Genomic DNA, 23303 nt, shown 5'->3' with positions numbered 1-23303 from the left:
CTGATCCAGTCCAAACATAATCAGTCCGGTCTTCGTATCTAAATTATTAAATTTCATATCCAAAACCATTTAGAAAACGGAATACAAATTGTTATTTTTGTATTTTTTTTTTAAAAGAACAACATTATCGGACCGAAATATTTCGCAGATTCCTAGCCGTAACGAGGTAGAAGGCAGAAAAAGGAATCTATACCCTTGAGAATCGAGTTCAAGGATTGTGATTTGTAAGTATGTGAATTACTCGAATCCTATTTGAATTGGACTAAGGCCCATAACCGAGCCCATTGCTAATTCAGTGGTTCTTTATTCTTGCATTCTGTTGTCATGTTGTGTACTGCGATAATTTACGAGTTACACTTTCACTTTAATTGTATTTTTAGAAGAGAATTGCACCTTTTAAAAATAAAATAAAATTTTGTTTGACAAAATTTCATTTATTTCAATTGTAACCAAAGCTGAAAATAAACAGAATATAACAAAATAACGAGCAAGCTTCCTAATCAGCGAGGTAACATTTTTAGGAAGGCTCCCCTTACTAGAAAGAACAACAAAAGAAAACTAAAACAACCTATAAGCTACGTTACACAGGTTTTGTTATAATGGGAATGGAGTAGTATGGCTGTATGGAACTAATTATTGGAGTTAGGGCAATCGATAGAGGTTACATTTCACATATTTACAAGTGATAATTTTAGAGATTTTAGTCTCACGTACTTTTACAAATCCATAATCGAGAACACGAGACATCAGACATGTATGAGACATATAACAATAATGATATTATAAAGTTATAAAATCTTGTGTTATTTAGTATGAACTATTGGTACATTTGAGTTGGTCTTCGGTTTGAATTATATTGTGTTCATCTTAATATTGTTTTTACAGTTATTTTCGATTCAATTTACTTCGATTTCGGATGAAGACCAATCAGTTACTTCGATTCAGGTCAGTTTGAATATCAGGGTATTCAATTTGGGGTTAGTTTAGATTTTAGCTCTAATCAATTTGGATTTCAAGTTGGGTAAAATTGGGTAAATAAAATCGGGTATCGGGTCTGGAATTCTGGATCAGTTTTGTTTAGTGTCGGTGTCGGACTCTCGGTACCAGCCGCGCGTACCACTAACCAGCACAATGTCCAAGTAAACTGAAAACAGAATTTCAAAATAGAACCCAAATTTTTAAAAAAAAAAAAAAATGGAGACAACAACAATATCCACCTCCAAAGCCAAGCTTCCTCCACCACCACACCCACAACCACAACCACAACCACCAATCCCTTCTCTCTCCTCCCAAATTTCCTCCATTTCCATCAACCGTCGCCACCTCCTCACCTCACTTTCACTCTCTACTACCACCTATTTCTCTCTCCTCAGCTCCCAAATCCCCATTTTACCCCCGCCTGTCGATGCCCGCGGTCTCTTCCAAATGCCACCATTTCGGCTTATTAACAGGTAAAATTCATAAACCCCTGTTTCAAATTTTCAAATCATTCCGTTGATACACAATTATAATTAACTTAAGCTGAATTTTAATTTTGATTTCTTTACTTTAAAGTTTTGATTTTTCGGTTTTGTGTGGTTTGATGAAGGTATTTTCTGGTGAGGGCAGGGGAGTCCCAGTACGAAGGATTGGGGGTGATCAATACGAACCCGGTGGCAAAAACATCGGTCGATAACGGGTTGTCGGAAAATGGGAAGAGACAGACAGTGAGGGCTGCTTTGGAACTAAAGAAAATGGGAGCTTGTGAAGGGAGTTGCTGGATTTGGCCTTCTATCACTCAAAGAGCTTACCAGGCTGCTGAGATTATTGCTTCTGTTAATAGAATTGATCGTAGGTAAATCATCTTTTTCAATATTTCTGATATTGAATTGCTTTCAATGAACTCAATTTGTGAAAAGTTGTGGGTCTGTTTGTTTTAATTTATTTTTGACTTATTTCAGCAAAATTTGAGTTCAAATAAGTTAATAATATAAGTTCACTTCAATAATATAAGTTAATTTCAGTTGCACCAAACAACGCCTTAGAATGTGTTTAGAAAAAAGAGCTTATAATTTCACTATTCAGCTCACTATCAGTTCACTTGTTCATGGAAATTTGTCAAATTACTCTATTTTACTAGTCATATGGTGTCGATTTTGATTGTTGATTTCTGTCATTAATGATTAATTTGGCCTGTTATTTGCTAATTTCTCAATTGAGGTTGAAGATTGAAACCTCGGCCTACTTATTTTGTAAATAATTTGTGTGTAAAATTGTCAGTTCTTTTTTCCTGAACTCATGTTATCTGAACTTTTCTGAAATTAACTGAACTTATTTAAACTTATTTTGTCTGACATAAGTCAAAATAAGTTGAATAGAACAGTGCCTACATAACTGAAACGGTCAGTTCTATATCTATCTTCTGACTGTACGAAAAATGAAGAATTACCGCATTAGCTTGATTACAAATTGTTGGTTAATGAGTGATTTCTTGCCTATTAGATAACATGGATGTTACTTGTTTTTGTTCTGGTGTAGCCACATAGTGCCTGAGTATAGCTTTCTGGATGCTCGCGGGCTAGGGGCTTATGAAGGCAAGGCACTAGAATCTGTTTCAGAGGTCTGGTTTTGATCACTTGGAAAAACAAGTTGCACTGAATGAGCATATAGTACTGCATATGAAATGTTTAGGGTTACTCGTAGTACTAACTATATGACTAAATTTAAGTCCACAAAACCAAAAAAACGACTGAAAACTGGTAATGATACTGAACATTTTAATTTGCTGGTTTGTGTTTATAGTGCTGTTCTGTTTACTGCTGTAGTGCTTATACAGGTTTATGCATCAGATGGAGTATCTCCCAACATAAAGCCGCCTCCTATTGATGATGGAACCCCAAACGAGAGTGTGGGAGATGTGTTTGTACGCGTAACACAGCTCATGTCAGTTCTGGAAACTCAATACTCCGGTGACACAGTCATCATCGTGTCTCCAGATTCTGACAATTTATCAGTACTACAAGCTGGTTTAGTTGGACTCGATCTTCGAAGGTACTTAATTAATGTTCAATAATCCCAACTCTTAAGCGTAATCAAGGCTAAGCTACTTTCAGATCTGTCTTTTTAATTAATTTTTCAGGCATAGAGATCTTTCTTTCAGCCCAGGAGAGGTGAGATATGTAGATGCAAGCAGCATACCTGAATACAAGAAACCGACATCAAATGTATATAAGTGTTACAATCCACCTAATTGTAGGTAGATAGATTAATTTTCTGCAATTTCTGCATGCTTATTGTACATACTTGGTGAATGCAAATTGCAAAACCCAGATGTATGACAAATCTTGTTTCTGAGTGTATCAGAAAGATTTACAGAGCCATACATATCTATCCATGCATTGTTATAACGGATGCAAAGAAAGATTAAATAACGTAATTAAAGAACGCAGAGATTTAACGTGGTTCATTAACAATGTGTTAGCTACGTCCACAGGCAGAGGGGAGGAAAGTTTTATTGATCTTGAGGAATACAGATTACAGAAATACGGCTAGGTTATCACCTAAAGAGTTTATATACTACTCTCTAGACAGATGCGGAAAATCCCAGTAAATAGGCCCAAAACAGATAACCGTGTCCAAAATAACAGATACCGTAAAGTATCTATTGGTCGTTTGACCTCAAGAAAAATCAAAGAGGCACTTAATCAAATTGATCCCCTAAAGGCCTAAGCTAACGTGCATAAAAGGAGTAACAAATGTTCGTCACTTCATATACTACATCTATTCCTAAATGTTCTTTACGTTTACTATTTGCACGGTAATTATGGAACTTTGGTGAACATGTGATGGTGGACTAACAAATGAAAAAATGAGTGGCTATAAATTGTCTATCAATGTGAGTGGATGAACATTAATATTAAAGTATTGCAAGTGGTATGTTGTAGTGGGTCAAATTAAATGAGGGTATAAATGTAAAATTTATATGCTAAAAATAGAATAAAAATAGAGTGTAAAGAACTTTCAGTAACGGAACAGAAAGCGTAAAGAACTTTAAGGAATGGAGGTAGTAGTATACATGATGACTCCATTGTATTTTGTAGTCTATAACTATACAAGTAGCCGCTCGATTAACTTTCACAAAATTACGAAGATTTGACGAATCACGAGAAAAGGGAGCTATAGTCTCTTGGTTCGAGGAGAGCTGTCAAAACGGTTACTTGAGTCTGGTTCGGATCTATTTATCTCACGTATCGAGTCATGATCATGTCGGGTCGTGTTGGGTTACTCTGTCACCCGGGTTGGTTTCGGCGGGGTCATTTCGAGTTGTTTTTCCCATTTCGGGTACATGTTGGGTTAAGATCGAGTCATATTTAGGTCGGGTTCGGGTCTTACCGAGTCGGGTTTAAGTCGATTTTGTAGCAGGTAATTTTGGGTTTGAGTCAAATTTTGATCGGATAATTATCAGGTGGACTAAATTTTAGGTCGGGTTCACTCTTCGACACGAGTCAAGGTTCGATAACTATGGGTCTGGTCAAGTTTTTAATATTTTTTTTCTTATGTTATAAAATTAATGTTTAATTTATTTCTAAATTTTTAGTTTTATTCAAACCAGATCGATCATCATATGTTATTGTCAAGTCAATATGTTATTGCCGTGTTATAAATCGGGTTCAGTCATTGTCGGGTCGGGTGTAAAGTAGGGTTCAGATCATTGTCGGGTCAGTTCGGTTATCTTCTGCTCGGGTGTCGGGTTCAGGTCATATAATATCATGTCAAAATCAATCATCAGTATTATCGGGTCGTGTATAAGTCGAGTTACAAATTACTTGATTTACCAAAATTTTGGATCCGAACCGATTTCAATTACGGGTCGATTTAGGCCGGATTTTCAAATCCGGTAAGTTTTTAACCGTTCTATTCCGTATGTTTCGTTTCCCCCACAAATGAACCACTCCGTTTATGCTAAAACCGGAGAAGGTAAAATTATCTATTTTTGGTAAGAATTATTAAGTGTGTTAATCTTTAATTACCAGTAGAGCTGTCAAAAATCGACCCGACCCGAAAACCGACCCGAACCCGACCCAAAAATAATGGGTCCTGAACAAGATTTTGTGACCCGTAACCCGATTTTATCCGAACCCGAACAACCCGAAAAGGAATGGGTCAAAACCCGACCGAACCCGTTTTAGACCCGACCGATTGAAAATCATTGTATTTATAGTAATAAATGAGATTATGAGAAAATTTAAGCATAAAAGACAGTTGTTTTTACTATTGTTCTGTGTAATATGATTTTAATTTGAATTATATGCCATTTTATGATTGAATTTGACAAAATATAAACTTTCGTAGGAAAATTTGTTAACTTGTGCCAATATTTTGTATATCTTTCACCTAAATTAATGAAAATATAATGCGCGTTTTAAAATCTCTCAACCCGTTGGGTCGACCCGAACCCGAAAGTTCTGGGTCTTGAACAAGCATTTGTAAACCCGAACCCGAAACTGACCGACCCGATTCAACTCGAACCCGAAAGTAAATTTTTACGACCCGACCCGACCGACCCGTTTGACAGGTCTAATTACCAGTGTTAAGTACTCCGTAGATGGTATAGTCAGTTGTCAGTTCAACCCCCTGCTTCTCTGTCTCTCTCTCCAACTTTCCCAAAATTGAAGGTGACTTCTTCCCACTCTTCCTCTCAGTCTCTCACAACTGTTCTGCACATTAGCGTGAACGTTTCATCCTACTGCACTCGATTCATTTTTTCGATTCGCGCAATTCTCTCTATTATAATCACCACAGTTGCGTTTGATTTTCGCCCAAAATGCAATTCACTTCACTCTAAAACCTCCAATTTAGGGTTTCCAGTTTCACTTCAATGGCTATCAGAGGCGTCGACTTCAAATGGTTCCGCTCTATTTTCTGAAATTTTACTTCATTTTTCCCGCATTTCTTTTGTTAATTTGAGTGGAATTTTGATGATTTTTTTGGGGTTTTTGTTTTGTGTTTGAAGGTACGATGGGTTCTTCTTGTCGATGCTTGCCACAAGTGTGTATCCTTTTGTTGCGCAATCAATTTGATCATTTCCAGTGATCTTTTGTTCAATCTTTGCTCGTTTTAGGATAGTTTTTGCACCTTTCGTCATCTTATTGAATAATTCAGCTATAATTGAGTTTTCAATTCCTAATCGGAGCGTCATTTCATGTAAAATTGAGTTTTTCTGTGTCAATTTACAGTCATAACAAATGTAAATTTATTGTTTTCGAGTGATTTATTCAGTTAGTGCTCTTTGACTACATCATCTCAGAGTTATAGTGGCCGTTAACTGGAAGCGATACCATCTTTGCACATACCCTTTGCACATATGGATAGTGGTGGGTTTTGATTTTTCGCCCTTGTTATTGTTTATTTTGCTACAACTATGCTGTGTATGCTTTGATAATAATTAGATGCGCCACTTCTTGTGGGCAGGTTGACTACACCACTATTTTCTTGTTTCGACTTTTGATGTTTGTTGACAATGGGCTCTCGGCTGGAATGGGACCGTAAGCATTTCATATATGTGTTTTTTTTGTTTCTTTTCGAATACCTGCAACATTTTCTGCTTTTGTAAACAGAGAACCATCAGCATTCTTGGTAATAATGGTGGACAATTAGTTTGTTGGATAAGTAGTAGTACCAACTATCATCTATCTGGATTATAAGTGATGGAAATTTTAGTGGTTTGTTTTGCTTTAATAGGAACTTAAGAGTTAAGACCAATGAATCTGACTTTGTGAGAAATATGAGTTGTCCATATGTAATGGTATTTTATGTCTTATAAGGGAATGATGAAGTTTTTGTAATTGCTAGTTTAGGCTGTCCATAGTGCTGTCTTTCCGGTTTTGAATATTTTTTGTTGGGTTACCTAGTATGGCCAAAATATGATTTCGGATGAAGTTCTTTCTAGTTTTTTACCTTTCCTTTTTCCAATACACGCAAGGGTGTGAGTTCAGAATTTTGTCTCTTGCACCATATGCTACCTGGATTTGGGAATGATTTGAATAGCTTTTGAATGTACATGATGAGAAACAGGCTTGTGCTTAACTGCTTACTCATGTTTTAACTGCTTACTAATTTGGTACTGTGGGAGTTGAAACACTGTTGGTGAAAGCTGCTTCTCAGTTTCCCTTATTCGTAAAATACTGTTAGGAACTGTGTAGCTGCTTAATATTAATCTGCATCCTTATTTGTTAACCTTCTACCCCCCACCCCTCCTCAATTGCTAAATTATATTACGTCTGAACTTTGAGATTGTTTAATAGAGATGGATTTGTCATTATCTACCTCTCTTAACTTGTGTTGTGAATGCCACTTGCTTTTTTCAACTCAATGTTTAAAGAATTATAGCATAATGCTGAATTAAATATTTTAGGGACTTTGGCTGGCAGCAGAGTTATGCTCGCTTTTGTGGTAGAGTAGCAGTTCTCTCTATCCTCTCTCTGTTACTCTATCCCTTTCTTTGGGGATGGACCGTCATCGGCACCTTGTGGTTCACCAAAGCCAGAAACTGTGTAGGTTACTTACCCTAATGTCTTCTGTTTCTCCTTCATTCTGTGAACCAATCTAAGTTTGTGGTTTTCTTCTTTGTGCAGTTGCCTGAAGAAGGTCAAAAATGGGGTTTCTTGATATGGCTGATGTTTAGCTATTCAGGGCTTTTTTGCATTGCTTTCTTTTGTGTTGGAAAGGTCTGTCTTCGGTTTCTGTATTTTCTTATTCATTACGTTGCTATTTTAGAAAGAATTTCTCTTTATTGTCTATTGCGGCTGTTCTTTCTATTTTTCATACTCATTCTGCTTTCATCTGGGCAGTGGTTATCACGAAGACAAGCTCACATGCTACGAGCTCATCAGGGAGGAATTCCTATTTCAGAGTATAGGGTAATCATTCTGCCTAAGTGCCTATCCAATATGTGTTATGTTTTCTCCTTGGTAGTCAATGGTAAATGAGGTTTGACAGTAAATATAAAATTATTTCAACTTGCTTTCTTCATTTGTTGGTTTACGCTGATAAAAGTGCTCTCTAAATTCTTAAAGAGGAAACAATCTTTTGCAATATATCCATGATTAATCATGCATATGATATAACCTAGCTCCACGAGTTAGTATAGCATGTTGTTGGATACAATCATTCTTTTTGCTGTTAGCCTGTTAGGTAAACAAGATGGGCTAAATCCTAAAGATGAGAAGGAATCTTTATTAACAGAATAGAGTATAATTTTTCCTTGGTTCATTTATTGAATATAAATTACTTTGCATGAGTTATATCCAGTCATTTTTAGATGAGATACCTTCTGATATCTTAACTTTATTCTTTGTATAATTTGGCGATTAATTAAAGATTTAAGTTTCCTTATTTTGATGTAGCTGACAAATTTTAACCATGATAGTCATTGCATTACATTAGCTAATTGTAATAATACTCATACTTCGTACAATTAGTATTTTTATTATAAATTGTTAATTGAGAGAAATTTTGTACTAGTGTTTTTATTGAACTAATTTTTACTGTGTAAATGGAATTTCATAGATCAAAAGTCATTTTACTGATTATAATTGATTTTTTTTCTGATTAAGTTTCATTTTACAGAAGCTATATTAGCTAAGTTGAAGAGAACTAGGCCTTAATAATACTAAGTATGTTACTTGACGTTGGTGTAAAATTTACATGAAAATGACCTGAATCTGGCTTTTTTCTTGGCAAATTGGTATCTCTGTGTGTTGGGTGTTATCCTTGCTGTTTAATAATCTTGGATCTTTTTAGTAAAGCTAATTGCTTTACTAGCTGACACATGAAGGACGAGGTGTTAAAGTAGCTGTTTAATACAAGTGTTTGATACTATTAGTGTAGTCCAATAATTTAACAAGTAAAAATTATTCTAATTTCTGAAGTCTAATTTTGTACCTGTTGTAGTTTTTGCAAAACTTCTCTAAAGCAATAAATATATTTGGTACATCATCTTGTTTAATGAACAAGTTGTTGAAAGGTGTTATTTGTCTGCAAAGAAGTGTTTTCAAGATGTGGACTTGGCCTGATAACGAGGATTACAAATTAATGATAAGACACTGTTTCCTAGCTGACAGTTTATGGACTGTGCAAGTGTAACTAAAGAACTTTGTATTGAAACTTGACAAGCCTTGTTTTGGGAAATCTTTTATATTGCTTTTAAAAGTAGTATGCATAATTGGTTTCTGTTGCATCTCAAGTTTTTTTTTTTTTGCTGCTTTGATTATGACTTATGAGATATGTGTCTGGTGGAAAGGCTTACAAAAAGGATCTTATGTGTCAGGTGTTGATTGACATGATACGTATACCTGATTGGGCATTTGAAGTAGTCGGTCAAGAGATGAGAGGCATGGGGCAAGACGCTGGTACATACCATCCAGGGCTTAACTTGACTGCAGCTGAGGTATCAGTCATTTCCCATCTCCTATTAGTCCTGAGGATTATCAGTAGTCAAATTGTTAATGATGTTTACTTCTGAAATAGACACCTACTTTCTCAAAAGGACTGAAGGTTGTCTCTTTAAGATGGCTAACTTGAACACCATTTTACTAGCAAAAGTGGTTTTTTTCCTGTTATGCTTGTTGTAGATATTGAGTTTTGTCTTTATTTACTTAACGTAGCCTGATAATGGTTGAACCTTTACGAAGAATCAGGTTAGAGTGCAAAGTGCAAGTCCAATGCATAACTGAATTTCCTAAACTGGACCTAAGCAGCCTGTAGTTGGGTGATATAAGTTACTCTATTTGACTTTCAAAATACCTCGAGGCTTAAAACAACCTAAATAGGTATGCGCCGATATCAAAGACCGAACTTAAATTGAGCTTTGGAGGGGAAAGCCAGCGCACGTCCCTGACTTATGTAGGACTAGTGTAGGGACCGGGACATTGCTCCTCACCAGTGAGTGTGTCTATGGAAGCTTTCCTTGGGACTGTGCATGCCTATTATCCCCTGTCAACCCACCTATGTGAATCGATACAGCTCGAGGGATGATCAAGTCCCCAGTTATAACCATAGCCAATTTACCCTAATGTTTGCATCAATGACTTTGATTGCTTCACCTGGTACAGCTCAAACGCGTAAATGAAGTCCAATGTGGAGCATGGTAGGTGTGGGCAGCAGAATCTGGGTATGAAATCCATGTCAGACCTATCTTTGACTCAGATACAGCTACCTGGTCAAGAGAATAAGGGAAGAAAGAGAGAGAATGACGTGACAGAAAATTCATGGCACTAGCCATGTGCAAATAGATTATCAATGATGCAGAAGCTAAAAGTTTGTCAGACTAGGGTCACAGGAATCTAGGTAATATCCACCATATGACCATATCCATTGCAAGTAACAAAGCAATTGCCCGGTGGTTTTGGTTTTGGTTGAGGTGAGGTGAAGTGAGGTTGTGGGAGTTCATCTATTTTGGGCTTTGGGTTGTCCACTTGTCCCTAGAATTACAAGTTAATGACTCTATTTGTGGTTTGGGCCTTCTTTTTCTTTTACTCATAGAACAAAGTTCCTGTGTACTAAATATATGGAGCACTTCATAAGCTTTAATGAGTTGAGACTCTCAGACACATTTTCATTTTTGACAGCTCCAGTAAAGTTAACGTATCATCTCTCTTAAAATCCAGTGAGCCTTCACGGCTCACAAATTATATATGATATCTGATAGTTCCTCTGTTGTACAAATCTGTCTAGATCTCACGTAAAATCTGAATGGGATGATGGCTAATGGTCCACATTTGCTTCATGTATGTTTGATGGTTTCTTTTGTTAAAAAAAACTTGTGCAATTAGCTTTCCTGTGATGATTGGACGACTTCTCAGGTCAAAACCCCCTAACAGTATGAATTCAAGCTCCCCAAATTTGTGCCTATTTAGGTCGATTTGTAGGGTTATCCCATAGGGTTTTATTGATGTAATTCATGCATGTCTAGGCGACATTTGCTGATTTTCTTGTTTTTGGTTACCACATTCCTCTCTTTAGACCAAAGGTTGAGTACTTAGGTACTTCCTCTTTTTTTTTAAAAGTTGCACCATTTGGTATGGGAACACAATGTTAAAACAGCGTAAAAGGTGTAGATACCAAAAATGCCAATGTGATTACAAACAAAAGAGAGAGAAAGGGGAGTAACAATGGTAAATTTAGAATGAATATTTTGTGCATGAACACAATAACAACGTATGGGAAAGCATACTGTAAAAGAGAAATGGTGCAATCTATATGCAACTTCTAAATAAGGAAAATGGTGCAATTACAAAATAAAAAACGGAGGAATTAACTTTAGTTTTATTTGTCTTATTTCTCTCCTTTTCTTTTCCTTTTATATTTCTTTCATTTGTTTACTTTTAGAAGAGGATGGTGGTGAGGGATAATATTTGAGATTTCTATGATTCCTGAATGAGATACTTTTGCATAAATTGCCTTGCCATACAGAGGGAAGCAGTGGAGGCCCTCATTCAAGATCTGCCGAAGTTTAGGCTGAAAGCTGTTCCGACTGACTGCAGTGAATGTCCCATCTGCTTGGAGGAGTTCCGTGTTGGAAATGAGGTAAATTATTTATGCAAAATAGCTATTGTTTTAATACGTTGTCACTAGTTAGTAAGCAGTATGTTTAGAGCTTCGGCGTATATTTCCACACTTGCTATGTTTGTGTTAAGTCCTCACTCCCCCTGGAAGTATATATTATACTACTACAATCCAGTAAAAGTGTTAAATAATATTGAGGTCAAACATTAGTCACAAAGGTTCTACGGCTTCTACCCATGAACTACGGTGTTGGTGGCTTCAGGATCAGGGTGATTCAAGTTTTGCAGATCTAATTATTTTTATTGCATTTATGTTAAAGTACTAAAGTTATGTACAAACTTCACCTAAAAAGAAGGGCACAAAGTATAGAAATGGGAAACAACAGTCTGAAATAACTCCGAACAAAAGAAATAGCACATTTGTATCTATCCTGCATAACGTTTTACATTTTTAACTTAATTTATGTCATCCTGAAATGCTTGTTCCTAAAATGTTACTCCCTCCATCCGCTTAAGCATTGTTGACACTATTATACTACTTATCAAAAAAAAAAAAACTATCTTTTATCTGAATGAAGTTTGGGTCACCCCCACCCAGCCATTTATTTCTCTTTGTTTATCCCTCCTTAATGCTTGTTCCTAAAATGTTACTCCTTCCATCCGCTTAAGCATTGTTTACACAATAGTATACTACTTATCAAAAAAAGAAAAAAACTATCTTTTATCTTAATGAAGTTTGGGTCACCCCCACCCAGCCATTTATTTCTCTTTGTTTATCCCTCCTTAATCTTTGTGCAATAGAACAAAGTTAACTTGGCTCCTAAACTGAGAGAGTAAAATTTGTCAGCAATAATTAAACTACATACTGATGTGTTAGCTTGGAAGGTTAAATCAACATGATTGACAAATAGGCTTTTCACTATAGAGAGGTCAATACATGCAATTTTATTAGGCAATATAAGACGGTCCATGGTTAATAGTCAACACAACGAATTGTTCTTACCTTTTTACATGGCATTTCTATTCTGTATATACTCTGACCTGAAATTGATGGGCAGGTTCGTGGCTTACCTTGTGCTCACAACTTCCATGTGGAGTGCATAGATCAATGGCTCCGGCTAAATGTGAAATGCCCTCGGTGTCGGTGCTCAGTATTTCCAAACCTTGACCTGAGTGCCATATCCAATCTCCGTGCTGACTCAGATCAGGAACGACCCTCGCCTACTGTTGTGACAGCAACTCAATATGTTAGATCCCAAACACCTAGCCAGAGTTATCGCGTAAGGTTGCAGGGTTTGTTACGTCCTATACGGACTGAAAATGCAGGATATGGTAATGAATCTGAAAATGCCTTGGAAGTGGCTGAGAATGGAGGGTTGCTACTTAATCCAGGCCCAGCTCGTGCGAATTCCGGCCCAGATCGTGTGAATCCAGGCCCAGCTCGTGTGAATCCCTCGCCCTATCTTGTTGAACATGATGTTGCTGCTCTGTCTTCGGCCCCACACCACTAACGCGTTCTGAATACCTAGGGATTTTTTTGGCACTCTTACGACTGCAAATGTTCGGACGTAATTGAGGTGGAAGGTGGAAGTTAAGCGGCCTCAGATGTTAAAGTCTGGGGAAGCAATGTGAAGGAACTCACTTTTGGACTCAGGAATTTGCAAAGTGCAAAAGCAGTAGTAAAATTTGCACGAACGAAATTAATTGACTGAATTGTACATAATGCTGCTAACCAGGTTTGTTTTACCTGATAACTGAAAGTTGTTCAGGTTTATGCTATGCAATATGCATGCACCTTCTGGCTTCTACACATATAAAGAAGAGGAAACAATGACAATGCATTTGCCTTGTCAATAGCTTTTGTGAATGTCGTGCCTTAATAGTATTCTTCACCAATACGTGCTTGAGATAACGCAGGAAAAAACTCGCACAATGACTTACATTTGCCAACACACAATTTTAATACTTAATAGTCGCAGTAACTTCATATATTGTTGTTTTTGTATTAAGTAATAAATTACGCTTTGGTCTGGATTAGTTCGGGTCGGTCATTTTTGAATTTGGGTTTTACTAAATGTTTGTTTATGACCCAGAATATTCGGTTTCGGGTTGACGTAACAGATTTAGAGATTCTAAAACGCGTATTATATGTTCATTAACTTGCGTAAAAAAATATAACCACATCAATAAATATACAAATATACATTCAAATTAACAAATCATCCTACACAAGTTTAGTCAAATCAACCATAAAATGACGGATAATTAAACCAAAATTATTTGACACCCAAAAATAGTATCGACAATGTGTTTATTGTGATTAAATATCTCATAATCTCATTTATTGTTACAGATACAATTCTTTTCAATTGATCGGGTAAAAAACGGCTTCGGTCTGATTTTGACCTATTATTTTACAGGTTCAGATAAAACAGGTTACATGTCATAAAATTTTGTTCAATATTCGGTAGTATTTTCTAGGGGTGAGCACAACAGGGTACCCTGTTGAAATTCCAGGAACCGGAACCGGAACCTGTTTCAACAGGTTCCTTAAAATGAGAACCGGAACCGGAACCTGTTGCAACAGGTTCCTGAAAATGAGAACCGGAACCTGTTGCAACAGGTTCCGATTCAGGGTACCGTGTAATTTTGAAAATCTGAGTAAAATATTTATATTTTATTGAAAAACTATCTACTTTATGGTTTGGGCTTTGATTGTTTTATAGTTTGGGCTTAAGTCGCAATTCTATATTTATATTTTCCAAAAATTAGCTTGGATTGTATTATATTTTAGGCATATGAAGCATTTTCATATGGCCCAGTTCCTTATTTTGGGTACTCCACGTTAAAATTAGTGTGTACAAATTTGTTACCCGAAATCGGAACTTGTTGCAACAGGTTCCCAAATTTGTTAACCGGAACCGGAACCTGCACAGCAGATTCGATTCCGGAACCGCAGATTCTAACAGATTCCGCTTCCGATTCAGGGTACCCTGACTTTTTGCTCACCCCTAGTATTTTCTATTCATTTCAGATCGGGTTAAATTTACAAGAATAATCTCATGTCTTGAGCACCACCGTCGACAACTTATTTCTTCCGCTGGCAACTTGTGATTTGCCCAAAGGCACCAACCAACAAACAAACCCCGTTCAGGTCTATCCACAGATGTGGAAACAAGCCCACAGAACTCTCCCCCATTTCATTCATTGATTTTGACACCCTTCATCAGAGTCATCGTCTCCCTGACTCCCCCCTCTCTCTCTCTAGAAAGAAGTCATCATCAAAAGAGGAGAGAGAAAGACATGGTGGTGACTAGCCCATGGGGTATGGGCCGCGCAATCCCACTTCCCCAGACTGCCGGCACTTTATCTTCTCCGTGCGCTTCTTCTTCTTCACACACTTCTTTTCTGATTAAGAAGAAGAATTACAGTAGCAAACCCAGCAGTAACAGTGTTTATCTCAGACAAATTGTGGGTTATCAGAGATTTTTCAATAATAGAAGCTCCAATTTGTGCTGCCGTTGTAATATCAGCAACAATAATGTTGAAAATTATACAAGTGTTAGTAATAACAGCAGCACCGATGAATGGGATTGGAATCGCTGGAATCGTCATTTCTCTGAAATTGAACAAGCTGAGAGCTTTTCCTCTGTTCTTAAGGTTATTTTCTATTACCCTTTTATTCCTTTTTCCTCTATTTATTTATGTAATTTCTAGTTTTTTATGTGAAATTTTGTTAATTGGGTATTTGGGTGGCTGCAATTTTTGTCTGGGTTGATGATTTAATTTACTTGATTTTGGGTGGTCTCTTTTACTTTTTCTTGTTGATTTATGTTTGGGATTTTTGTGGGTATTGGTTTTGTCAAATGGGGTTGAAGAACAGTGTTACCCTTTTGTAAGTTTGGTGTTTTGGTAAAGGTTATTTGGACTGGTTTACGTCTGTTTAGTAGCTGCTATGATACTGCTGTGCGCCTGTGCTCTCGTCTGGCAGTTTACTGTGACTTTTATCAGCAGTATCCAATTCTATGACAATCCTTTGAGGAAAAAGATGGAACTATTTCTGCTGGTGATTTAGTTCAATTGCGAAATAAGCCGGTTTGATGGTGTTGATTGCAAGCATTTTTGCATCATATCAAGCTTCTACACATTAAAGTTGTCTGCTCTCAATCATATAGGTGGACAAAAGAAAAAACCAATCTAAATTGTTTGGCAGAGGAAAACCAATGTGAGAGGGGACTATTTGATAGAGTCTGTAAGAGTGAATGAGTAATTCTGGATGCTATTTCATTTTTCGTTTTGCAAATACTGAGTAACTAATAGAGTTTTTTCTGTCGCTAGACTCGGTTTTAGTTTGATTCTCTAGGTCATGGTTGTCGTAATTCCTGTGATAAGGAAAACCTTATCTGCTCCTTTTTTTTTCTTTTTTAAACATGAAAGAGTGTTTTAAAAGTTTCCTAAGTTATCATCTCTCCTTATGCAAGCTCGACTTTGTGCTTCCGACATGTTATGGTCTTTTTGGTTCTAATAGAGAACACATTATGTTTTTTCTAATACTGTGCTAAAGAGCTATTCAGTATGGTTTCCACTACACATAAAATGTAGACCTTTTCTGAATGACAAGAACAAGAAAAACAGCCATAACCAGTGATCCGGCATTCCTGCTACCCCTAGGGGTTTAGGAAAAACAGTAAGTGCTTAACCTTATGGCCCTTATCCTTAACTAGTCAAGATTAATGGTACCAGATAAGAAGATCCAAGTTTTGTTGCTAACATTATCCATCCACTAAACATGGATACGGAACTAAATTTGTAGGCTATTTTTTGCTATTAGTAGGTATCATTAGGAAATCGGAGACCACTTTGGAAATTTTGAACAGATAGCAGTTTTGTGGAAATATTTGGCAGTTACTCCTAATTTAGCGGTTTGCTGCTTGTATTAAAAAATCACACATAAGGGCATGGGTGTATTTTCCTTTACATAATACCGTTAAATAATATAATTACCTTTGGCAACAAATTCTTCAAATGCTCCTCTTATTAGCTTTTAGAAAGAGTTTATTAACCAAATATACCATTTACAAAATACTAAAAGGTAAATTAAGTAGTCAAATCTGCTATTGGTGTTCAATCTACTTACTTCCTACAATTCACTCTTTTGTCTTTACCAAACACACTGTGGCATTTTGTGTTTAGATTAGTTCTGAACTGGATAGTAGGCTTGCGAAATTGATATCAAATAAACAGATTGGCTTTCAAGAAATGCGCTGACACCTTTTTTGTTTCTGTTTTGCAGTTCCAGCTTGAGGAAGCCGTTGAAAGGGAGGATTTTCAAGAAGCTGCAAAACTGAAATCTGCTATTGTTGAAGCTACTTCAAAGGACACTGTAGCTGAGATAATGTCTGAGTTGAAGGTATTGCTTAGCTCTGCAGTCCTTGAGGTTGAAATACATTCCAAATTGTTCATTTGACCGAGATCCTTCTTCTTTTGCTGCAGAATGCAATTGCTGAAGAGCGATACCATGATGCCTCAAAGCTGTCCAGAAATACAGGAAGTGGTTTGGTAATATCCTTATTCTGTACCAATTAGTTGTAGCTATGCATCCATTGGTTCTATGTACTCATGATTCTAGATCTTGATCTCCTGTCTTTTTTTTTTTTTGAACAACTACATTCTTATGTTGAAGGCAAAGTTAACTTGCTTCCTTTTTTTGTATTTGATTTGGTAATTTGATGTCCTGTTGTGGACTCTTCCCATAAACTTGCAAGATCAAGCCTGTTAGTAATTGTCTTTAGTATAATTGAGTCTGCGATTCTGGATTTGGAAGCTTGATGGCTTGCTGCCAAGATTTTTAGGTTACACTGTGGCACAAAGTGCTGAAAGTGAATTGGGTGAGGCTCAGGATGTACAAAATGCTTTTCTGTTTGATAATTACTTACTCCCTCCGTACTTAAATAGGAGATACAATTAGCCGGGCACGAGTATTAAGGAAGAATAGTTGAATGAAATAAAATAATAAAGCAAGTGGGGTTGGGGTAAATATTTTAATCAAGTAAAATAAGTGGGGACCATTAAATTTTGGAGGGGTGTGGGGTGGGGGTTTATGGAATTAATTGTTTAATATGGTAGTGGGTCATAGGGTAAATTAGATATATTATTTAATTAGATGGTGCGGTTGAAAAGTTACTAAAAATCGCAAGTGTATCTCCTATTTAAATACGGCCAGAAATGGTAAGTGTATCTCCTATTTAAATACGAAGGGAGTACTTGATTGGATAGGCAATCTTGCATTAACTTCATTTAGCAAACAACTAATTAACCAAGATCCGAGTATCTCAGTCGAAGCTCATTTCTAACCTGGGGAATTAGTAAGCACCTGACTATTACACCTGGACAATTAGTAAGGACCTGACATTCTGGTAATCACACCTGGAGTACTAGTTGGCTTTTTTTCCTGGTTATATTGGACTGATACGAAGATCAATATGAATTTTGGGCATGCTACTCTTTCTTATATTATCTGGCAAGTAACTGTTTTAACCAAGATTAGTTTGCTTTTCTTCAGCCAACTAACATGATTGAGGCTCATCCCCAACTATAAGTGGCTGTTAAGCTGAATATGTCACAATGCTGTCACATGCCACTAAGTTTCAAATTCAGTTGTATGTAAACAATTGTAACGTTAAGGTCATGCTTGACCAGTGTATGAAAAGGAGTGCCTAAGGAGCTAGGCAACATGGGGTAGGCGGTTTTTTTTGTTCTAGACGAGGCGTGTGAAACCTTAGGCGTGTGAAACTTACTTGAAGCGCTTGAAGCACGCTTGAGGCGCACCTGAGGCGCGCTCGAGGGACACTTCAGTCAGATTTTTTGAACTTTATACATTGCGTCTCACTTCAAAGAGGTTCACGGAAGCACGCCCAATAAGACCCCTATCGCCTTGGTGCGACTTGAGCTTTTAGACACTGTGCTTGATTCATTAACCTTGTTGAACATCAAGTTGCTCAACTCATTTCTATCATCTAGAGCCTATTTCCACTGCCAATTGTGCTATCTTTTGAAACTTTTAACTCCCTGTATAGGGGCTCTGATGATTTAAGTATGCATTATTAAAGGAATTTAGTATGCAGTATCTTTTATGGCTCTGGCATATGGAAGGGATGGTTATGTGGCACTGGAATCATTTTCTGCTGTCAAAGATTGTAGTTTCTGGTACAAGAAATATTGAGGTAGCCTGTTATGGTGTGTATATGTGGCAGTCTGTGAGGCTGTGCCCTTTGCCTGGTTTTTTTTTTATCCTGGTACCATTGATTTTGGTTGCTGGTGCCTGGTGGGTTGTTGCAAAGAGATTGCGGTCTTGATAGCTTGAAAACTAGATTTGTCAAGTTCTGAGCACTGTTTTTGACATTACGATACACCATTTGATTCTGGATTGTGAATGATAGCCTTAGCGCCTGACGGCCAGAAGTGAGCATTTCCTATTTGATGTCTCCGAAAAGGGTTTATTGGTGTTTGGTCAGGAGGAGAAACTGACGGAAACCTGCTACAGTGGTTTAAATTGTAGCTAGAATTGAGAATGACTAGTTTGCTTTGGTCAATTTGAATCCTTGGCCTGCTATAACGATTTTAGTTGTAAGTAGATATGGTCAGTTCCGTATTAAAATTATGCAGTTGAATAATAAAATTGGACAATTGTGGATATTCGAATGACTATGCTATGAGAAGTTGAAAACAGATCATTATAATGTTTAAACTAACGCCTAAAAGTTAGATTTTTACTCACTGTTTAGTGGTGTTATTAGGTATTGTATTTGTCAGCATTTAGTGATCTTGAATTAGTGATTTCTTTCCTCTTCTAATCCTCTCGAAATATTTCATTGCAGGTAGGGTGGTGGATAGGCAGTGCAAAGGACTCAGATGACCCATTTGGCCGACTTGTACGTATAACTCCTGGTGTCGGAAAATTCATTGGCCGTTCTTACACACCAAGGTGCGGATTCATTGTACTTAAGCTACGGAGACACGCTGAATATTTCAATTGTGACTAATACTTGTGGTATTTTACTTAATGACAGACAGCTTGTAACTGCCTCTCCTGGAACGACATTATTTGAAATATATGTTGTCAAAGACACTGATGGTACATATGCAATGCAGGTGCGTTGTAATACTTCTTTTCTCTCTTTTCACACTTGCTAATTGATGAAGAGTACAAAATTTCAGTGAACTTCTCTTGTCTTACACTATTGTCATTTTTTTTTTTAAAGAAAAAAGGAAATTGAGTGGACAAGAAACTCCAGCACTTCTGTCAGAATCTCTCTGTTTGCTCATCCACCTAGTTTTGCCTGCATGAGACCTACATTTTAATCCCATTTCTTGTTCTTTTTTCTTTAAGGAAAAGAAGTTAATTAGTAATTTAGCATTGTAAGTGTGTCCTTCAACTTATTGGGTGTGGCTGAATATATGTATCTGTGGCAGGTCGTGTACATGCAGAGATCAAAAGGTAATCCAACAAGCCCTGCCAATTTGCAACCAAAACCATCAAGAGAATCACCAACCAGTGAGTCCGAAAATTCATCTACAGTCGATGTTCAGACTAACAAAGATAAGGAAGAGAAACAAGAAGATAAAATTTTGAATATTGAAGGGGCTACTGAGGAAGGAATAAAGAGTGTGATTAATTTTCTTAAAGATAAAATTCCAGGACTGAACGTTAAGGTCATGAACATTAGTTTAGGAGACCAAGTTGTGGAGGACAGTGATGCTATGAAGCAATTGACGCAGGATGATTCCGAGGAAGATGACGAAGAATCTGATGATGAAGTTGATAACTTGGATGTGGCTGAGGGTGAGAGTGACGGAATCAGGATAGAAGGAGATGGTGAATCTAGTGAAGATGAAAAAGATTTAGATATGAAGGTTTTTGTTGGTGGGATTGTCCATAATGAGGATGATGTGTCACCGAAAGAGGAGTATGCCCGCTTACCAGCTGAAATCAGGGACGCGGAGAAAGATTCTTTCATTTTACATGTTCCTGGTGTTCGTGGAAGTGAAGAAAGTATGTCATCTAATGTCAAAGTAGCTGCCTTAGCAGCTCAAGGTGTTTCTGATCTCATGCCCTCTGAGGTTGCCAAGGCATTTCTGGGCAGTGACAAAATATCTCCAAAGGTTAGCTTTAGACTGCATCGTCGATTTCCTTTCTCACTTCGAATCACCTGTCAGAAGATAAACTTGTGTCAGTATTTTTAATTTTTTTAAAATTTCTTTCCTACTTCAATTCCTATCAAGTTGTTGGATTAACCAAATCTTGGATTGTCTAAACATTACAGAAGAAAAAAGTCGAAACTTTAGATGAACAAGAAAAGACTTCAAATCTGTGTGTAATTTAATTGATTATGAGAAGCTGAACAAAGACTAACATTGACAGTGTTTTATCTGCCTTAGATATCCAGAAATGTGCGTGAAATTGTTAAGCTTGCAGTAAGTCAGGCACAAAAGAAGAACAAACTTTCTGAATTTACAAAATTCAATAGAATACAGGTTCCCAGAGGCACTTTAGATCCTTTTGATGGTAAGTCTCAGCTATATCTCACCCTTTGCAATATAGCATATTCTAGTCACAATAGTATTTTAAGATGCAATTTTACATTGACATGCAGGGCTATACGTTGGTTCTTTCGGACCTTATGGAACTGAAATAGTTCAGTTAAGACGCAGATTTGGTCAATGGAATAGTGGGAATGAACTGGATGACTCCCCAGATATGGAGTTTTTCGAATATGTTGAGGCTGTTAAGCTTACAGGAGACCTTAACGTTCCTGCTGGTCAGGTTTGTATATTTTTCCACGGCCGTTAATAACTTATACTCCATATTATCTCTTTAAAAAATAGTTGTTTGTCATTCCCTATATGCAAGTAACACGGCGTTTGGTGTGTGGGATTGGGAGTTTGGGGATTACAGGGATGGGAATTGGGATTGGGAAATGGTTGTTGGGAATTTGTAAAGGTATGGTCAATGTCGGGTAATGATTTTGGCACACCACTATGAGACACAGTTTTCCGTGCTTTACTCACAAGGTTGTGTTCCAAAATCAATTTTTGGTGTGCCAAATCACTTTCCGTCAATGCCTTATTTGTTAGATATTAATAACTAACAAGTTTACAAAAATACCCTTAACTAACATCTCTCCTCCTTCCTTTCCATTAATGGCAATTTTGTCATTTTACTTCCCTTCCCAGTTCCCAACCCTCAATACGAGCCCCTCTTGGTATTTCTTGCATCAACTGTATGAATTTTCTTTACTGATTATGTTTTTTTGCTCCGTATGAAATTTATTTACTGATTATGTTTTTCGCTAGTAGGTGACTTTTCGTGCTAAAATTGGTAGAGGAAGTCGCCTCTCTAATCGGAGCATATATCCAGATGAACTTGGAGTGGTAATTATGATTTTAGATTTTAACTCTCTACCTCGATCGCCCTTTACATGAAATAAAAAGTGAATTTTGTTCTATGTGAAGTAAATTTGTTCTCATTAACTAATAACCCTTAAACTGCCTTTCTTACAGGTGACAAGCTATAAAGGTCAAGGAAGGATTGCAGAATTTGGATTCAAGAATCCCAAATGGGTTGAAGGTGAACTACTCCAACTTAATGGCAAGGTAATGAATGGATTTACTGTAATGGCTTTTCTCATGAACGCTGTTATTCATCCTTAAACTGTTTGTTTCTTGTGGGGATGGTTATGCAATTGCAGGGTGTGGGACCCTATTTCCGAGGAGCAGATCTCGGTTTTCTCTATGTTGTACCGGAGCAAAGTTTCCTCGTGCTTTTTAACCGGTTAAATCTACCCGAGTGAGGCGTTTAGACTCCCGTCTTTCCCCATCCCTTACACTTACACCCTTAGCAATAGAGGAAGAGTCTGAAAACATGAAGGCTGATACGAGACTTCCATGCTGTGCGTCCCCTCGGTCAGTAGACAGACAATAGGAACAATTTTGCTACCTACTGCACACCTTTGCTGTGGCCGCTGCACGCTTTCAACACCATGTATTTGTATACATAACAAAGCTATTGTCTTTCTATGATTAGATGTGATATATTCACCACATATTCTGATATTCATACTTAAGATGACTTATGTTTTCTTCTTTTCCCCTTTGATAGATTTATCAGTTGCCTTGGGCATGTAATATATATAGTACAGTATCATAAAAGTGTGGGCCCACTGGCAATTGTGAAATGATAATCTTTAAGATTAATTAAGGCCTCTTTTATCTTTGTTGGTTCTTCTTTTACCCATTTTTATCCAAAACTCCATAGATATGGTTACTTTTTTTTGGTAATAGTAGAAATAAGCTTAAGTGGACACTCATGATTTGAACACTTTTCCAATTTTTGTGACACTTTGGAAAACTTTAGTTTCTTCTTGGAAAAGAGTGGTACTCCCCTAGCTAAAGACATGGTGTGTTTTGTTTACCTGATTTTAATTTATTTTGTCTGGACTTCTATGAACTATCAAGACTAATTTAATCATAAATTGTACTTGGTTAACCCTTATTTTTCTTGAACTTATCTTATATGAATATATTCGAGATTATTTTGTCTTCAAATAAGTGAAAATAAGGTGAACAAAACAGCCGTATATATTTTACAGTTCATGAGTACTAGAGGGACAAATAACATTCTTTGGCAAGAACTTTGGGTCAACTATAAAGATGGTTGTGGGCCGGGCTGGTCGGGCTTCGTGCCGAGCCCACGGGCCGTGG

At 37.0% G+C, this 23303-nt stretch overlaps 3 protein-coding genes across 3 annotated transcripts; all 3 read left to right on the top strand.

Moving 5' to 3' along the window:
- The first annotated feature begins 1157 nt into the window (after positions 1-1157).
- On the top strand, positions 1158-3369 carry LOC110789432 (uncharacterized). Its single transcript, XM_021994095.2, has 5 exons — positions 1158-1451; positions 1589-1834; positions 2518-2599; positions 2816-3030; positions 3119-3369. Exons 1-5 carry the CDS (start codon positions 1195-1197, stop codon positions 3237-3239), a joined length of 921 nt encoding a protein of 306 aa, XP_021849787.2. The 5' UTR covers positions 1158-1194; the 3' UTR covers positions 3240-3369.
- A 2207-nt stretch (positions 3370-5576) lies between these two features.
- LOC110789443 (E3 ubiquitin-protein ligase SIS3) lies at positions 5577-13410 on the top strand. Its single transcript, XM_021994107.2, has 10 exons — positions 5577-5886; positions 5993-6031; positions 6287-6353; positions 6451-6524; positions 7394-7532; positions 7614-7706; positions 7830-7898; positions 9308-9427; positions 11452-11565; positions 12602-13410. The coding sequence occupies exons 1-10, from the start codon at positions 5858-5860 to the stop codon at positions 13052-13054; spliced, it is 1197 nt and encodes a 398-aa protein (XP_021849799.2). The 5' UTR covers positions 5577-5857; the 3' UTR covers positions 13055-13410.
- Positions 13411-14604: 1194 nt separating this feature from the next.
- LOC110789444 (protein EXECUTER 2, chloroplastic) lies at positions 14605-22813 on the top strand. Its single transcript, XM_021994108.2, has 11 exons — positions 14605-15203; positions 16837-16953; positions 17037-17102; positions 19421-19527; positions 19613-19694; positions 20016-20705; positions 20982-21108; positions 21197-21366; positions 21900-21974; positions 22104-22196; positions 22292-22813. The coding sequence occupies exons 1-11, from the start codon at positions 14847-14849 to the stop codon at positions 22391-22393; spliced, it is 1986 nt and encodes a 661-aa protein (XP_021849800.2). The 5' UTR covers positions 14605-14846; the 3' UTR covers positions 22394-22813.
- The last annotated feature ends 490 nt before the right edge of the window (positions 22814-23303 follow it).

Source organism: Spinacia oleracea, chromosome 5 (assembly GCF_020520425.1).
Source record: "Spinacia oleracea cultivar Varoflay chromosome 5, BTI_SOV_V1, whole genome shotgun sequence".
Lineage (NCBI taxonomy): Eukaryota > Viridiplantae > Streptophyta > Magnoliopsida > Caryophyllales > Amaranthaceae > Spinacia > Spinacia oleracea.
Note: the sequence above shows the minus strand (reverse complement) of the source record. Positions and strands in the feature narration are given on the sequence as shown.

Bases quoted from the DNA above. Each gene is read 5' to 3' on its own strand.
- LOC110789443 (XM_021994107.2), top strand. From the start codon at position 5,858: ATGGCTATCAGAGGCGTCGACTTCAAATG. The intron at 6,354-6,450 runs GTGGGTTTTGAT...TCTTGTGGGCAG, and splicing joins CTTTGCACATATGGATAGTG to GTTGACTACACCACTATTTT. The intron at 7,707-7,829 runs GTCTGTCTTCGG...TCATCTGGGCAG, and splicing joins CTTTCTTTTGTGTTGGAAAG to TGGTTATCACGAAGACAAGC.
- LOC110789444 (XM_021994108.2), top strand. From the start codon at position 14,847: ATGGTGGTGACTAGCCCATGGGGTATGGGCCGCGCAATCCCACTTCCC. The intron at 16,954-17,036 runs GTATTGCTTAGC...CTTTTGCTGCAG, and splicing joins AGATAATGTCTGAGTTGAAG to AATGCAATTGCTGAAGAGCG. The intron at 21,367-21,899 runs GTTTGTATATTT...TTTCGCTAGTAG, and splicing joins TTAACGTTCCTGCTGGTCAG to GTGACTTTTCGTGCTAAAAT.
- LOC110789432 (XM_021994095.2), top strand. From the start codon at position 1,195: ATGGAGACAACAACAATATCCACCTCCAAAGCCAAGCTTCCTCCACCA. The intron at 1,835-2,517 runs GTAAATCATCTT...GTTCTGGTGTAG, and splicing joins GTTAATAGAATTGATCGTAG to CCACATAGTGCCTGAGTATA. The intron at 3,031-3,118 runs GTACTTAATTAA...TTAATTTTTCAG, and splicing joins GTTGGACTCGATCTTCGAAG to GCATAGAGATCTTTCTTTCA.